General features: G+C 46.0%; 2 protein-coding genes across 2 annotated transcripts in view; both read right to left on the bottom strand.

Moving 5' to 3' along the window:
- The window catches only part of LOC146423579 (uncharacterized), a 13,218-nt gene extending 10,141 nt beyond the window's left edge, over positions 1–3,077 (bottom strand). The window contains exon 1 of the mRNA XM_085044645.1: positions 3,059–3,077. Coding sequence (XP_084900771.1) covers positions 3,059–3,077 — 19 coding nt within the window. The remainder of the gene's footprint in view (positions 1–3,058) is intronic.
- Positions 3,078–4,098: 1,021 nt separating this feature from the next.
- Positions 4,099–14,828, bottom strand: LOC146423578 (uncharacterized). Its single transcript, XM_085044644.1, has 9 exons — positions 14,597–14,828; positions 11,380–11,446; positions 9,122–9,850; positions 8,528–8,800; positions 7,369–8,101; positions 6,630–7,275; positions 6,200–6,232; positions 5,341–5,395; positions 4,099–4,378 (listed from the first exon to the last, which is right to left on the bottom strand). Exons 1-9 carry the CDS (start codon positions 14,816–14,818, stop codon positions 4,113–4,115), a joined length of 3,024 nt encoding a protein of 1,007 aa, XP_084900770.1. The 5' UTR covers positions 14,819–14,828; the 3' UTR covers positions 4,099–4,112.
- Positions 14,829–17,052: the final 2,224 nt, after the last annotated feature.

Genomic DNA, 17,052 nt, shown 5'->3' with positions numbered 1-17,052 from the left:
TATCCCCAAAAATATTTTTAAAATAGCCTAAAAACATCCCAAAATCACCCCAAAAATATCCCAAAAAATCCCAAAATTAACCCAAAAATATCCCAAAATAACCTCAAAAATATCTCCAAAAATATCCCAAAAATCACCCAAAATCACCCTGAAAATATCCTAAAAATATCCTAAAAATATCCCAAAAAATCCCAAAAAATCCTAAAAAAATCCCCAAAAAATCCTAAAAATATCCCAAAATTACTCTAAAAATATCCTAATACATGCCAAAAACTACCCTGAAAAAATCCTAAAAAAACCCCAAAATAACTCCGAAAATATCCCAAAAAATATCACAAAATAATCCCAAAAATACCCCAAAAAATCCCAATATCACTCCAAAAATATCCCAAAAATATCCTAAAAAATATCCCAAAAATATCCTAAAAATATCCCAAAATCACCCAAAAATCACCCCAAAAATATCCTAAAAAATATCCCAAAAATAACCCAAAAATCACCCAAAATTATTCTAAAAATATCCTAATATATCCCAAAAAACACCCTGAAAACATCCTAAAAATACCCCAAAATCACCTGAAAATACCCCAAAAAATATCACAAAATAACCCCAAAAATATCCTAAAAAAACCCTAAAAAATATCCCAAAAATAACCCCAAAATCACCCTGAAAACATCCTAAAAATATCCCAAAATCACCTGAAAATACCCCAAAAAATATCACAAAATAACCCCAAAAATATCCTAAAAAAATCCCAAAAATATCCTAACAATCACCACAAAAATATCCCAAAATATCACAAAAACACCCAAAAAAATCCCAAAAATCACCCCAAAAATATCCTAAAAAATATCCCAAAAATATCCTAAAAAATATCCCAAAAATAACCCAAAAATAACCCCAAAATCACCCTAAAAACATCCTAAAAATACCCCAAAATCACCCCGAAAATACCCCAAAAAATATCACAAAATAACCCCAAAAATATCCTAAAAAACCCTAAAAAATATCCTAAAAATAACCCCAAAATCACCCTGAAAATATCCCAAAAATATCCCAAAATCACCTGAAAATATCCCAAAATCACCCCAAAAATCACCCAAAACCACCCCAAAAAATATCCCAAAAAATACCCCAAAAAATACCCCAAAAAATATCCCAAAAAATATCCCAAAAAAAACCCTAAAACTGCCACTTTTAACCCTTAAATGCCCGGATTTTTTTTTTTTTTTTAAATCCCCATTTTTGCCCCAAAAAAAATCCCTATTTTTAACACTTGAACTCCCGGATTTTTTTTTTCCCAAAATCCTCATTTTCACCCCAAAAAAATCCCCATTTTTAACCCTTGAATTCCCAGAATTTTTCAGAAAAAAAAATCCCCATTTTTAACCCTAAACCTCCTGGATTTTTTTCCCCAAAATCCTCATTTTCACCCCAAAAAAAATCCCCATTTTTAACCCTTAAATTCCCGGAATTTAAAAAAAAAAAAAATCCCCATTTTTAACCCTTGACCTCCCGGATTTTTTTTTTCCCAAAATCCTCATTTTCACCCCAAAAAAATCCCCATTTTTAACCCTTAAATTCCCAGAATTTTTTTTTTAAAAAATCCCCATTTTTAACCCTATAATCCCTGGAATTTTTTCCCCAAAATCCTCATTTTCACCTCAAAAAAAATCCCCATTTTTAACCCTTAAATTCCCGGAATTTTTCAGAAAAAATCACCATTTTTAACTCATAAATTCCCAGAATTTTAAAAAAAAAAAAAAAATCCCCATTTTTAACCCTTGAACTCCCGGATTTTTTTTCCCAAAATCCTCATTTTCACCCCAAAAAAATCCCCATTTTTAACCCTTAAATTCCCGGAATTTTTCAGAAAAAAAATCCCCATTTTTAACCCTTAAATTCCCGGAATTTTTTTTTAAAAAATCCCCATTTTTAACCCTTAAATTCCCAGAACTTTTCAGAAAAAAAATCCCCATTTTTAACCCTTAAATTCCCGGAATTTTTTTTTTTAAAAAAAATCCCCATTTTTAACCCTAAACCTCCCGGATTTTTTTTCCCAAAATCTGCATTTTCACCCCAAAAAAATTCCCCATTTTTAACCCTTAAATTCCCGGAATTTTAAAAAATATATATATCCCCATTTTTAACCCTACACCTCCCGGATTTTTTTCCCAAAATCTGCATTTTCACCCCAAAAAAAAATCCCCATTTTTTAACCATTAAATTCCCGGAATTTTTTTTTTTTAAAAATCCCCATTTTTAACCCTTGAACTCCCGGATTTTTTTCCCCAAAATCCTCATTTTCACCCCAAAAAAAATCCCCAATTTTAACCCTTAAATTCCCGGAATTTAAAAAAAAAAAAAAATCCCCATTTTTAACCCTTGACCTCCCGGATTTTTTTTTTTCCCAAAATCCTCATTTTCACCCCAAAAATCCCTATTTTAACCCTTAAATTCCCGAATTTTTCAAAAAAATCACCATTTTAACTCTAAATTCGGAATTTAAAAAAAAAAAAAAAAAAAAAAAAAAAAATCCCCATTTTTAACCCTTAAATTCCCAGAATTTTTCCCAAAAAAAATCCCCATTTTTAACCCTTGAACTCCCGGATTTTTTTTCCCAAAATCCTCATTTTCACCCCAAAATCCCCATTTTTTCCCTTAAATTCCCATTTTCCAGAAAAACCCTCACATTTTTAACCCTATAATCCCTGGACTTTTTTTTTAAAAAAAAAATTTTTTGCCCATAAAATCCCCATTTTTAACCCTAAAAATCCCGGATCTTTTCCCCAAAATCCCCATTTTTAACCCCATAATTCCCGGAATTTAAAAAAAAAAAAAAAAAAAAAAATCTGAATTTTTAACCCTTAAATCCCCGGAATTTTTCCCAAACCACCCCGAAATCCCCATTTTTAACCCTAAAATGCCCAAATTTTTTCCCAAAATCCCCATTTTTAACCCTAGAACTCCCGGATTTTTTCCCAAAATCCCCATTTTCTCCCCCAGACTCACCCGCAGCACTGTTTTTTTGGGTGTTTAACCCTATAATCCCCAAACCTTTTTCTAAAAAACCCATTTTTCACCCCAAAATTGCCATTTTTAACCCCAAAACTCCTGGAATTTTTCCCAAAAATCCCCATTTTTAACTCTTAAATTCCTGTACTTTTTTTTTTAATCCCATTTTTTGCCCCTAAAATCCCCATTTTTGACCCTAAAATTGCCATTTTTAACCCCAAAATCCCCAGAATTTTTCCAAAAAAAATCCCCATTTTTAACCCCTAAATGCCCGGAACTTTTTTAAAAACCTCCATTTTTAACCCTTTAATTCCCCGAAGTTTTTCAAAAACCCTCATTTTTAACCCTATAATCCCCGGATTCCTTCCCAAATCACCCAAATTTTTCCCAAAATCCCCATTTTCCCCCCCCAGACTCACCCTCAGCACTGTTTTTTGGGGTTTTCTCCCCGAATTTGGGTTTCTCTCTGCAGTTCCCACAGTGCTGAGCTCTCCTGCAGCCCCAAATCCCCAAAATTCCCCAAAAACCTCCCAAAATTCACTCCAAACATCCCAAATTCCCTCGAATTCACTCCAAACATCCCAAACTCCCCAAATTTTCCCCAAAATTCCCCATTTTTAACCCCAAAATCCCCATTTTTGACCCTAAAATTGCCACTTTTAACCCTTTAATGCCTGGAAATTTTTTAAAACTCCTTTTTTTAACACCTAAATTCCCGGAATTTTTCCCAAAATCCCCATTTTGAACTCTTAAATCCCCGGATTTTTTTTTTTTTTTTAAACCCTTTTTTTGCTCCTAAAATCCCCATTTTTGACCCTAAAAATCACCATTTTTAACCCTAAAACTCCCGGAATTTTTCCCAAAAATCCCCCTTTTTAACCCCATAATTCCCAGAATTTTTCCAAAAACCTCCATTTTTAACCCTTAAACCCCCGGGATTTTTCCCAAACCACCCCGAAATCCCCATTTTTAACCCTTAAACTCCCGGAATTTTTTTGAAAATCCCCATTTTTAACCCTAGAACTCCCGGATTTTTTCCCAAATCAACCCCAAATCACCCAAATTTCCCCCAAAATCGGGTTTTTCCCCCCCAGACTCACACGCAGCACTGTTTTTTGGTGTTGGGCCCCCCGAATTTGGGTTTGTCTCTGCAGTTCCCGCAGCTGCCGCAGTCCTGAGCTCTCCTGCAGCCCCTGCAGTGACCACAGCGAGACCCCCGCCGGCCCCGGGGGGGGGGAGGGGCGCGGGGGGGAGGGGGAGGGGCCAGCGGGGAGGGGGAGGGGCTGGGGGAGGGGCTGGGGGAGGGGCGGAGGCGTTTGGGGGGGAAGGAGGAGGAGCTGAGCCAGGCTGGGGCTGAGGAGTCTGTGGAGAGAGGAGAGAGAGAAAATTGGGGTTAGAAAGGGATTTGGGGGAAAATTTGGGGAGATTTGGGGGATTTTGGGAGATTTTGGGAGAAATTTGGGGGAAATTTGGGAGAAATTCCAGGAGATTTGGGGAAATATGGGGGATTTGGGGAAAATTTGGGGGAATTTTGGTGATTTTGGGGAAAATTTGGGAGATTTTGGGGGAATTTAGGAGGATTTTGGGAGAAATTCAGGGAGATTTTGGGAGAAATTCGGGGAGATTTGGGGGATTTTGGGAGAAAATTTGGGGAGATTTGGGGAAAAATTTTGGGGATTTTGGGGAGATTTGGGGAAAATTTGGGGAGATTTGGGAGAAATTTTGGGGATTTTGGGGCAATTTGGGGTATTTTAGGAGAAATTTTGGGGATTTTGGGAAAAATTCCGGGAGATTTTAGGAGAAATTTGGGGAAATTTGAGGTGAAATTGGGGGATTTGGGGAGAAATTTGGAATTTTTAGGAGTTTAAAGGGAATTTGGGGGAAATTTGGGGAGATTTCGGGAGAAATTTTGGGGATTTTGGGAGATTTGGGGGAATTTGGGAAAAATTTGGGAGATTTTGGGAGAAATTTTGGGGAATTTGGGGAGATTTGGAGGAAATTGGGGAGAAAAGAGAAAATTGAGAATAAAAAAGTGATTTTGAGGAAAATTTGGGGAGAATTTGGGGAGATTTGGGGGATTTGGGGAAAAATTTGGGGAGGTTTTGGGAGAAATTTTGGGGAATTTGGGGAGATTTTTTACAATTTTTGGGGTTTTGAGTTATTTTTGGCATTTTTTAGGGTTTTTTATGGAGTTTTTACAAGATTTTTACTCTTTTTATGGGATTTTTTCCCAGTTTTTTAAATGAATTTTTTATAATTTTCAGGTTTTTGAGTTATTTTGGGGATTTTTTAGGATTTTTTGGGGTGTTTTTGGGATTTCTCACCCTCAGGAGGAGTTGCTGTTCCTGGAGAGGAAATGGGTTTGATCCGAGGAGAGATCTGGAGAGAAAAACACCAAAATTCACCCAAAATTCACCCCAAAATTCACCCACAATTCATCCAAAAATTCATCCAAAAATCACCAAAAAATTCACACAAAAATCACCCAAAAATCCACCCCAAAAACCCCAAAAATCACCCCAAAATTCAGCCAAAAATCACCCAAAATTCACCCCAAAAACCCCAAAATTCAGCCAAAAATTCACACAAAAATTCACCCAAAATTCATTAAAAATTCACCCAAAATTCACCCAAAATTCACACAAAAATTCACCCCAAAAACCCCCAAATTCACCCAAAATTTACCCAAAATTCACCCAAAATTTACCCAAAAATTCACCCAAAAATTCACCCAAAATTTACCCAAAAATTCAGCCAAAATTCACCCCAAAATCACCAAAAATCACCCAAAATTCACCCCAAATCCCCAAAATTCTCCCCAAATCCTCCCAAAAACCCACCTAAAAATAAAAAAAAAATCCCCAAAAAATCCCCAAAAAATTCTCCAAAAATTCCCCAAAAATCCCAAAACATTCCCAAAAATCCTCCAAAATTAAAAAAAAAACCAAAAAATCCCCAAAATTCCCGAAAAATTAAAAAAGTTCCCAAAAATCCCCCAAAATTCCCCAAAAATTTTTTAAAAATCACCAAAATTCCCAAAAAAATCCCTAAAAATTCCAAAAAAATCCCAAAAAATCACAGATAATCCCCAAAATTCCCCAAATCCTCCAAAATTCCCCCCAAAAAACCCCCAAAATACTCCCAAATATCCCCAAAAATTCCCAAAATTCCCAAATTTCTCACCTGTGGATCTCCCTGAAGCTCTTCTGATCCAACCTGGAAAAAAAGAGAAGAAAAATTGAGTTTTGACATCCAAAAATCCCCCAAAATTTCCCCCAAATTTCTCCAAGATTCCCCAAAATTCCCAAATTTCCGAAATTCCCCCAAATTTCTCCCAAAATTCCCAAAACTCCCCAAATTCCCCAATTCCCACCCTCAAATTTCCCAAAATCTCACCAAAATTACCCCAAATTTCAAAAAAAAATCTGGAATTTCTCACCCAAATTCTCTAAAATTCCCCAAAATTTCTCAAAATTCCCCAAAAATTCCCCAAAATTCCTGTATTTCCCCAAATTTTCCCCAGAAAATCCTCCAAAATTCCCCAAAATTCCCAAATTTCCCCAAAATCTCCCCAAAAAATCCCATAAAATTCCCAAATTTCCCCAATTCTCACCCTCAGCCTGGTGTCGATCCTCCCCAGCTGAACTCTGGCTCTGCTCAGCAGGTCGAACACGCGACCCGTGACGTCATCCAGACCCGCCGTGACGTCACCGCCGCCGCCCGTGACGTCATCCGACCGCGCCGCGGCATCGCTCCCGGGTGTGACGTCATCCAGAGACGCGCTTCCGGGTGTGACGTCATCCGACCGCGCCGCGGGAACGCTCCCGGGTGTGACGTCATCCGACCGCGCCAAAGCAACGTTTCTGGGCGTGACGTCACCGCGCGGCTGTGCCTGCGCGTTTCCGGGCGTGACGTCATCCAGAGGCGCACTTCCGGGTGTGACGTCATCAGGACCGGTCAAGATGACGTCACCGCGCGGCTCGGAGGTTGTACTTCCGGGTGTGACGTCACCAGGCGGCTCCGCCGGCGCGTCGCCGGGTGTGACGTCACCGAGACCCGCCGGGATGACGTCATCCGGCGGCGCCGCGTCGGTGTTTCCGGCTGTGACGTCATCCGGCCGCTCTGAGGACACGTTTCCGGCTGTGACGTCATCCGGCGGCGGCCGGAAGTGGGCGGGCAGCGCCAGGTGGTTGGGGGCGGCGGTGGGCGTGGCCTGGGGCGCGGCGCTCAGCGATTGGTAGATGCGCAGGTGGGCGGGGCTGGCGGTGAAGAGCGGCGCCCGCAGCAGGAGGGGGCGGGGCCGGGAGGGGGCGGGGCCAGCGGGGGGCGGGGCCGGCGGCAGCGGCGATGACGTCACGTGGGCGTGGCCCGAGGTCAGCCGGGGGTCACCCGCAGGTGGTGGTGATGACGTCACCAGGCCGCGGCTCGAGGTCACGTCGGGGTCGCCGGATGTCACCGGAGCGGCGCCGGCGGCTGGGATGACGTCGCCGCTGTCCGTGATGACATCATCGCTGTTCGTGATGACGTCATCGCTTTCCTCAGCGACGTCACTGCCGCCGTTGACGACGCTGCCGGCGGCTCCGGTGACGTCACAGGCCGGCTCGATGACGTCACCGGCGGCGTCGACGACATCCCGCGGCGCATCGAAGATGTCGGCGCTCGCGATGACGTCACTGTTGAGCTTGACGACATCACCGGCTGGTCCGACGACGTCACTGGTGGCTTTGATGACGTCACAGGTCGGCTGGGCGGCGCCGGCGCTGCTCGCGATGACGTCGTTGGCGGCTTTGATGACGTCACCGGCTGGCTCGACGACGTCACAGGCGGGACCGATGACGTCACGGGCAGGCTTGACGACATCACAGTCTAGTTTAGCGACGTCACAGGCTGGATCGATGACGTCACCTGCAGCTCTCGCAGCATCCACCGCCCTGCTGACGTCACCGGTCACTCTGCTGACGTCACCGGCGGCTCTGATGACGTCACTAGACGCCCCGATGATGTCACTAGACGCTCTGATGACGTCACTAGACGCCCTGCTGACGTCACCGCTGTCCCAGCGGAAGGTCGGCGCTCTCAGGATGGCTCGGCGGGGGGGGGAGGGGCAGAGCGAGGGGACATTGGGGACACCAGGAGCGGCCTTGGGGACACCGGGAGGGGACTGGGGGACACTGGGAGGAGCCTTGGTGACACCGGGAGATGATTGGGTGACACCAGGTGACAATCGGGTGACACTCAGGGTGGCGTTGGGGACACCGGGAGATGATTGGACGACACTCAGAGTGGCCTTGGTGACACCAGGTGACCACTGGGTGACACTGGGAGGGGACTGGGTGACACTCAGAGTGGCCTTGGTGACACCGGGAGGAGCCTTGGTGACACCGGAAGTGGCCTTGGTGACACCGGGTGACAACGGGGTGACACCAGCAAGGTCCTGCAGTGTCCCCAACGCCTCCTGGGGACAAACTGGGACATCCCTGGTCACCTCAGGGTGACCCTGAACGTCCCCACAGCTGTCCTTGGTGTCCCCAAGGTGACCCTGGATGTCCCCAAGGGTGACTTTCGATGTCCCCAGAAGGTCCCGGATTGGCCTCAGGGTCACTTTTGGGCTCCTCAGGGTGACATTTGGGGTCCCCAAGGTCACTTTTGTCGTCCCCAGGGTGACGTTTAGCGTCCCCAGAGGGTCCTGGGTCACCTTTGGGGTCCTGAGTGTCACTTTTGGTGTCGCCAAGGTGCCCCTGGAGGGTCTCAAGGTGTCCCCAAGGTGGTCCCGGGTGGCTTTCGGTGTCCCCAGAGGGTCCTGGGTGACATTTGGTGTCCCCAGGGTGACATTTGAGGTCCCCAAGGTCACTTTCGATGTCCCCAGAAGGTCCCTGATTGGTCTGAGGGTCACTTTTGGGGTCCTCAGGGTGACATTTGGGGTCCTGAGTGTCACTTTCGGTGTCCCCAGAGGATCCAGGGTCACTTTTGGTGTCCCCAGGGTGACATTTGGTGTCCCCAGGGTGACGTTTGGTGTCCCCACGGAGTCCCCAGATGTCCCCAAAGTCCCCTCGGCTGTCCCACGCGGCTCCCGGGTGGCTTTTGGGGTCCCAAAACTGTCCCCAGATGTCCCCAAACTGTCCCCAGATGTCCCCAAACCGTCCCCGAGCTCCTCCCGGCTCTCTCCGAGCTCCTCCCGAGCATTTCCGAGCGAATTCCGGAAATTCCCGAACGAATTCCGGAAATTCCCGACCGATTCCCGATCCTCCCCGACCGGATTCCGAACGTTTCCAACCGGATTCCGAACATTCCCGACCGGATTCCGAGAATTCCCGAACGATTCCCGATCCTCCCCGACCGGATTCCGAACGTTTCTGACCGGATTCCGAGAATTCCCGACCGGATTCCGAAAGTTCCCGAGCGATTCCCGATCCTCCCCGACCGGATTCCGAACGTTTCCGACCGGATTCCGGGAATTCCCGAACGATTCCCGATCCTCCCCGACCGGATTCCGAGAATTCCCGACCGGATTCCGGAACTCCCCGATCGCCTCCCGCCCGTTCACTTCCGGGTTGGGCGTGTCGGCGAAGCGGCGCGGCGGTCTGATTGGCCGAGCCGAGCGGGCGCTGACCAATGGCATCACGAAGCGCCGCGAGCCTCGCCCCGCCCCCCCGGCCCTGGCCACGCCCCTGCGGCGCGAGCGGCGGGGGGAGGGGTCGGCGGGGGAAGCCACGCCCCCTCGGCCCCGCCCCCTGTGCCAAGCCCCGCCCCCCAGGCGGAGGAGGCGTGGCTTAGGCCGGTGGGGGCGGGGCGAGGGGGGAGAGGGGGCGGAGCTTGGCTGGGAGCGGCGCGAGCCTGCGGAGGGAGAGAGAGAGAGAGAGAATTTTGGGGATTTTGGGGGATTTTGGGGGATTTTGGGAGATTTCAGGGTGATTGGGGGGATTTTGGGGGATTTTGGGGAAATTTGGGGGGGAATTTGGGGGATTTGGGAGGATTTTGGGGTGAATTTTGGGATTTCGGGTGGAATTTGGGGGACATTGAGGGGATTTTAGGGAATTTTGGGTGATTTTGCAGTGATTTTGGTGGATTTTAGGGGAATTTGGGGGATTTTGGGGGGAAATTTGGAAATTGTGGGGAATTTGGGGGTGATTTTTGGGAGATTTTGGGAATTTTGGGGGATTTTAGGGTGATTCTTGGGGATTTTGGGGAATTTTGGGTGATTTTGCAGTGATTTTGGGAGGATTTTGGTGGATTTCAGGGGAATTTGGGGGATTTTGGGGAAATTTTGGGGTGATTTTTGGGGATTCTGGGGTGATTTTAGGGTAATTTTGGGGGGTTTTGGGGGATTTTAGGGTGATTTTTGTGGATTTCAGGGTACCTTTGGTGATTTCAGGATGATTTTTGGAATTTTGGATTGATTTTGGGGATTTCAGGGTGATTTCGGTGATTTTGGGGTGATTTTTGGGATTTGGGGTAATTTCGGGGTGATTTTGGGATATTTTGGAGTTGTTTTGGGCTATTTTTGGGTAATTTTGGGCTATTTTTGGGTAATTTGGGGCTATTTTACATTGATTTTTGGTATCTCAGGCTGATTTTGGGGTAACTTTTGGGATTTTGGGTAGATTTGGAGTAATTTTGGGGTGATTTTGGGATATTTTGGGATATTTTGGTGTAATTTGGGGACATTTCGGGGTAATTTCAGGGTGATTTTGGGGTAATTTGGGGCTATTTTTAGGTTGATTTTGGGGATTTCAGGCTGATTTTGGAGTAATTTCTGGGATTTGGGGTAATTTTGGGATGATTTTGGGATATTTTGTGGTAATTTTGGGATATTTTGGGATATTTTGGGATATTTTAGGGTAATTTTGGGATATTTTGGGTTGATTTGGGGACATTTTGGGATATTTTGGGTTGATTTGGGGACATTTTGGGATATTTTGGGGTGATTTTGGGGTAATTTTGGGGTGATTTTGGGATATTTTGGGGTAAGTTTTGGGATTTGGGGTAATTTTGGATATTTTCAGGGTAATTTTGGTGATTTTGGGGTGATTTTTGGTGATTTCTGGTTAATTTTGGGGTGATTTTGGGGATTTGGGGGTGATTTTGGGATATTTTAGGGTAATTTTGGGGTAATTTTGGGGTGAATTTTGGGGATTTTGGGGTATTTTGGGGTAATTTTGGGATATTTTTGGGGTAATTTCAGGATATTTTGGGATATTTCAGGTTAATTTTGGGATAATTTTGGGATATTTTGAGGTGATTTTGGAGTAATTTCAGGCTGATTTTGGGGTGATTTTTGGGGTAATTTCAGCTGATTTTGGGGATGATTTTTGGGCCGTTTTGGGGATATTTTGGGCTAAATTTGGGATATTTGAATCACTCACCTCGTCGGGATCGCCGGGGGGGGAGGGGCATCTCCAGCTCCTCGGGGAGAAACCCTCGGAATTCCTCCTGAAAGGGGGCGGGGCCAGAGTTAGCCACGCCCACAGTGTGACCACGCCCTCCTCGTGGCCACGCCCACTCTCTCCTCACGGAAAATCCCAAAATTCCCACCCAAAAACCCCAAAATTTCATCCCAAAATTCCCTCAAAATCCCCCCAAAACCTCCTCAAATCATCTCCAAAATTGATCCAAACATCCCCAGACCCCTCAGGATCCCCAAAATCCCCCCAAAAATCACCCCAAACCACCCCAAATCCCATCAGGAGCCTGAAAATTCCCCCAAAAATCACTCCAAACCACCCCAAATCCCACCAGGATCCCCAAAATCACCCCAAAAATCACTCCAAACCACCCAAAATCCCCTCAGGAGCCCTCAAATCCCCTCAGACACCCCAAAACCCTCTCAAATCCCCCCCAAAACCCCTCAAATCTGCCCCAAACACCTCAAATCCCCTCAGGACCCCAAAATCCCACCCAGAAATCACTCAAGGCCACCCCAAAAACCACTCAGGGACCCCCAAATCCCCTCAGGACCCCGAAAATCCCCCTCAAGGTGACCCCAAACAGCCCCAAATCCCCTCAGGATCCCCAAATGTCCCCAAAATCCCCTCAGGACCTTTGCAATCCCCCCAAAAACCCTCTCAGAACTCCTCAAATCCCCCCAAAATCCCCTCAGGACCACCCGGAATCCCCCAAATCCCCCTCAGGACCCTTCAAATCTCCCTCAAACCCCCAAACCACTCAGAAGTCATCAAATCATCCCAAAACCACTCAGAACCTCTCAAATCCCCCCAAACCCCCTCAGGATCCTTCAAATCACCCCAAATCCCCTTCAGGACCCTTCAAATCTCCCTCAAACCCCCCAAAAACCACTCAGAAGTCATCAAATCCCTCCAAAAACCCACTCAGAACCTCTCAAATTCCCCCAAATCCCACCAGAATCCTTCAAATCTCCCTCAAACCCTCTCAAATCCCCCCAAAAAACCACTCAAAACCTCTCAAATTGCCCCAAAATCCCCTCAGAACCTTTCAAATGTCCCTCAAACCCTCTCAAATCCCCTCCAAATCCCCTCAGGACACCTCAGAATTCCCCAAACCCCCTCAGAACCCCCCAAATTCCCCCAAAAACCACTCAGAACCCATCAAATCCCCCTAAAAAGCACTCAGAACGCCTCAAATCTCCCTCAAACCCTCTCAAATCCCCCCAAAAACCACTCAGAACTCATCAAATTCCCCCAAAATCTCCTCAGAACCCTTCAAATCTCTCCCAAACTCCCTCAAAACCCTCTCAAATCACCCCAAAACCCTCTCAAATCCTCCCCAAATCCCCTCAGGACCCCCGAAATCCCCTCAAATCACACCAAATCCACTCAGGATCCCTCAAATCTCCCTCAAATCCCCTCAAACCCCCTCAGAAACCCTCAAATCACCCCAAAACCCTTTCAAATCTCCTCCAAACCCCCTCAGAGCCTTTCAAATTCCCCCAAAAATCCCCTCAGAACCCCTCAAACTCCCCCAAATCCCCTCAAAACCCTTCAAATTCCACCAAAATCCCCCAAATCCACCCCAAACGCCTTAAAATCCTCCCCAAATCCCCTCAGGATTCCCTCAACCCCCCTCAAGACACCCTGGAATCCCCTCAGAACCTCTCAAAACCCCTCAAAAGCCTCTCAGAAGCCCCCAAACCCCTTCAAATGCCCCTCAGAACCACTTCAAATCCTCTCCAAACCTTCCAAATCCCCTCAAACCCCCTCAGGATCCACCAAACCCCCACAGTGACCACGAAATCCCCCTCAGAATCTTTCCGACCTTCTCCAAATCCCCTCAGGACCCCCGAAATCCCCTCAAATCACCCCAAAAGCCTCTCAGAACCTTTCAAATCCCCTCAAAATCCCCTCAAACCCCCTCAGAACCCTTCAAATTCTGCCCAAAAATCTGCTCAGAACCTTTCAAATCTCTCCCAAACTCCCTCAAAACCTCTCAAATCACCCCAAAACCCTCTCAAATCCTCCCCAAATCCCCTCAGGACCCCCAAAATCCCCTCAAATCACCCCAAATCCCCTCAGAACCTTTCAAATCCCCTCAAACTCCCTCAGGACCCTCCAAACTCCGCCAAAATCCCCTCAGGACCCCCGAAATCCCCTCAAATCACCCCAAAACCCTCTCAGGACCCTTCAAATCCCCTCAAAATCCCTTCAAACCTCCTCAGAACCTTTCAAATCCCCTCAAACTCCCTCAGGACCCTCCAAATTCCGCCAAAATCCCCTCAGGACCCCCGAAATCCCCTCAAATCACCCCAAAAGCCTCTCAGGACCCTTCAAATCCCCTCAAAATCCCCTCAGGACCCCCGAAATCCCCTCAAATCACCCCAAATCCCCTCAGGACCTTTCAAATCACCCCAAAACCCTCTCAAATCCCCTCAGAACCCTTCAAATCCCCTCAAAATCCCCTCAGCAACCCCCAAATCCCCTCAGAACTCCTCAAATCCCCTCAGGACCCCCGAAATCCCCTCAAATCACCCGAAATCCCCTCAGGACCTCTCAAATCACCCCAAAATCCCCTCAGAAACTTTCAAATTCCCTCAAGCCCCCTCAGAACCTCCCAAATCACCCCAAAAACCTCTCAAATCCCCCAAGGCCCCTCAGAACCCTCAAACCCCCAAAACCTCAGAACTCTCAAGTCACCCAAAACCTCTCAAATCCTCCAAACCCCTCAGAACACCTCAAACCCCCAAAATCCCTCACCAAACCCCAAACCCCCCAAAATCCCCTCAGAACCTCTCAAACCTCCCAAAATCTCCTCAGAACCCTTGAAATCCCCCCAAATCCCCTCAGAGACTTTCAAACCCGTTCAAACCCACTCGGAACCCTTCAAATCTCCCTCCAAACCCCAAAACACCCTCAGAACCTCTCAAACCCCCTAAAATCCCCTCAGAACCTCTCAAATCCCCTCAGAACCTCTCAAACCCCCCAAAATCCCCTCAGAACCTCTCAAATCCCCTCAGAACCTCTCAAACCCCCCAAAATCCCCTCAGAACCTCTCAAATCACCCCAAAACCCTCTCAAATCCCCTCAAATCCCCTCAGAACCTCTCAAACTCCCCCCAAATCCCCTCAGCCTCCCTCACCGCCCCTCTCCCCCCTCATCCCTCCCCGCTCACCGTCCGCTCGGGCCTGCCGCGCTCCCCGAGCAGCGCCCGCAGGCGGCGCAGGCCGCGGCCGATGGCCACGAGCGCCCGGAGCGCGGGGTCGGGGCGGGCCGGGCCCGGGGAGCCGCCGAGCGGCGCCCGGCAGCGCGGAGCGGCCGGAGAGGATCGCGGCCAGGGCGGAGGCCTGGCGGGGAAGCGGCCGCGGGCGGCGGCGGCGGCGGGGCCCGCCGCCATCTTGGGCCGGGGGCGGGGCCTGGGGCGGAGCCAATGGGAGAGGGGCTGGGGAGGGAGGGAGCCAATGGGAGAGCGGGGGGGGTGGGGGTGGAGGGGAGGTTGGCCAATGGGAGGGGGAGGTGGGAGGGGTTAAGGAGGCGGGAAGGGAGCGAATGGGAGAGAAGGAGGGGCGGGGCTTGGGGAAACCGGAGCCAATCGGAGAGTGGAGGGGCGGGGCTTACAGGAACCGGAGCCAATCGGAGAGAACGAGGGGCGGGGCTTACAGGAACCGGAGCCAATGGGAGCTGGCGGCGGGCGGGGCTAAGGAGGCGGGAATGAAGCGAATGGGAGAGAAGGAGGGGCGGGGCTTGGGAGAACCGGAGCCAATCGGAGCGCGCGGTGGGCGGGGTTTGGGCGGGAAGAAGAACCGGAGCCAATGGGAGAAGGGCTGACAGGGAGAGGAACCAATCAGAGCGCGCAGGGGGCGTGGCTAAGAGTGGGGCGGGGCCAAACAGACCCGGAGCCAATGGGAGAAGCTCTGGAAAGAACCGGAACCAATCAGAGAGCGGGGGCGTGGCTTTAAGAGGGGGCGTGGCTTAAAAGAACTAGTAGTACCGAGAAGTGGGCGTGGTCTTGTGGTTGGTGGGCGTGGCCAAAGGGAAGGGGCGTGGCTTGGCGAGGAGTTCCCAAATTCCCCAAAATTTGGAGATTCCCGCCAAATTTGGGGTCAATTTTTGGGTCACCAGACACTTTTGGGATGAATTTTGGGATTTTCGGAAATTTTTGGGATTTTCCGAATATTTTGGACGAATTTTGGGGATTTTCTTTTTTTTTTTGGGAGTTCATTTTGGGTTTTTCTGATTATTTTTTGGGATGAATTTTGGGATTCCCTGGGTATTTTTGGAACAATTTTGGCATTTTCGGACTATTTTTGAATGAATTTTGGGATTTCTTGATAATTCTTTCATTAATTTTGGGATTCCCTGGATATATTTGGGATGAATTTTGGGATTTCCCGGTTATTTTTTGGGATTCCCTGGTTGTTTTTTAATTAATTTTTTCATTCCATGATTATTTTTGGATTAATTTTGGGATTCCCTGAATATTTTTAAATTAATTTTGGAATTCCCTGATTATTTTTTAATTAATTTTTCCAATTCCCTGATTATTTTTAATTAATTTTTGGATTTCCCTGTATTTTTTTAAATTAATTTTTCCATTCCCTGGATATTTTTTAATTAATTTTTGGTTTCCCTGAATATTTTTTTATTAATTTTGGAATTCCCTGTATTTTTTAAAATTAATTTTCGCCTCCCCAGATGATTTTTTAATTAATTTTCGCCTCCCCGACCCATTTTTTAATTAATTTTGGGGATTCGTTACCATTTTAGGATTAATTTTGGAATTCTCTGTATTTTTTTAAATTAATTTTTGAATTCTCTGATTATTTTTTTATTAATTTTTGCATTCCCTGATTATTTTTTAATTAATTTTTCCATCCCCTGTATATTTTTTAATGAATTTTTGGAATTCCCTGTATTTTCTTAAATTAATTTTGGGATTTCCTGAATATTTTTTAATTAATTTTTTTATTCCCTAGACATTTTTAAATTTTTTTTTCCATTCCCTGTAAATTTTTTAATTAATTTTGGAATTCCCTGTAATTTTCTTTATTAATTTTGGAATTCCCTGAATATTTTTGGATTAATTTTGGAATTCCCTGTATTTTTTAAAATTAATTTTCGCCTCCCCAGATGATTTTTTAATTAATTTTCGTCTCCCCAACCCATTTTTTAATTAATTTTGGGGATTCGTGACCATTTTAGGATTAATTTTTGGATTTCCTGTATTTTTTTAAATTAATTTTTGAATTCCCTGAATATTTCTTTATTAATTTTTGCATTCCCTGAATATATTTAAATTAAATTTTGGAATTCCCTGGATATTTTTTAATTAATTTTTGCATTTCCTGTATTTTTTTAAATTAATTTTGGAATTCCCTGTATTTTTTTAAATTAATTTTCGCCTCCCCTGATGATTTTTTAATTAATTTTCGCCTCCCCAACCCATTTTTTAATTAATTTTGGAATTCCCTGATTATATTTTTTATTAATTTTGGAATTCCCTGAATATTTTTTAATTAATTTTTCCATTCCCTGAATATTTTTTGATTAATTTTTCCATTCCCTGATTATTTTTTAAATTAATTTTGGAATTCCCTGATTATTTTTAATTAATTTTTCCATTCCCTGATA

Source organism: Lichenostomus cassidix, unplaced genomic scaffold (genome assembly GCF_008360975.1).
Source record: "Lichenostomus cassidix isolate B80296 unplaced genomic scaffold, HeHo_3.0 HiC_scaffold_37, whole genome shotgun sequence".
Classification (NCBI taxonomy): domain Eukaryota; kingdom Metazoa; phylum Chordata; class Aves; order Passeriformes; family Meliphagidae; genus Lichenostomus; species Lichenostomus cassidix.
This window is presented reverse-complemented; position numbering and strand designations above follow the sequence as displayed.

What these genes read in the sequence shown, in the direction of transcription:
- LOC146423578 (XM_085044644.1), bottom strand. Translation starts at nt 14,818, where the DNA reads ATGGCGGCGGGCCCCGCCGCCGCCGCCGCCCGCGGCCGCTTCCCCGCC. An exon ending in GCGGCAGGCCCGAGCGGACG is followed by an intron (nt 11,447 to 14,596) that starts GTGAGCGGGGAG and finishes GCCCCCTTTCAG; the next exon opens with GAGGAATTCCGAGGGTTTCT. An exon ending in AGCTTCAGGGAGATCCACAG is followed by an intron (nt 5,396 to 6,199) that starts GTGAGAAATTTG and finishes TTTTCTCTCCAG; the next exon opens with ATCTCTCCTCGGATCAAACC.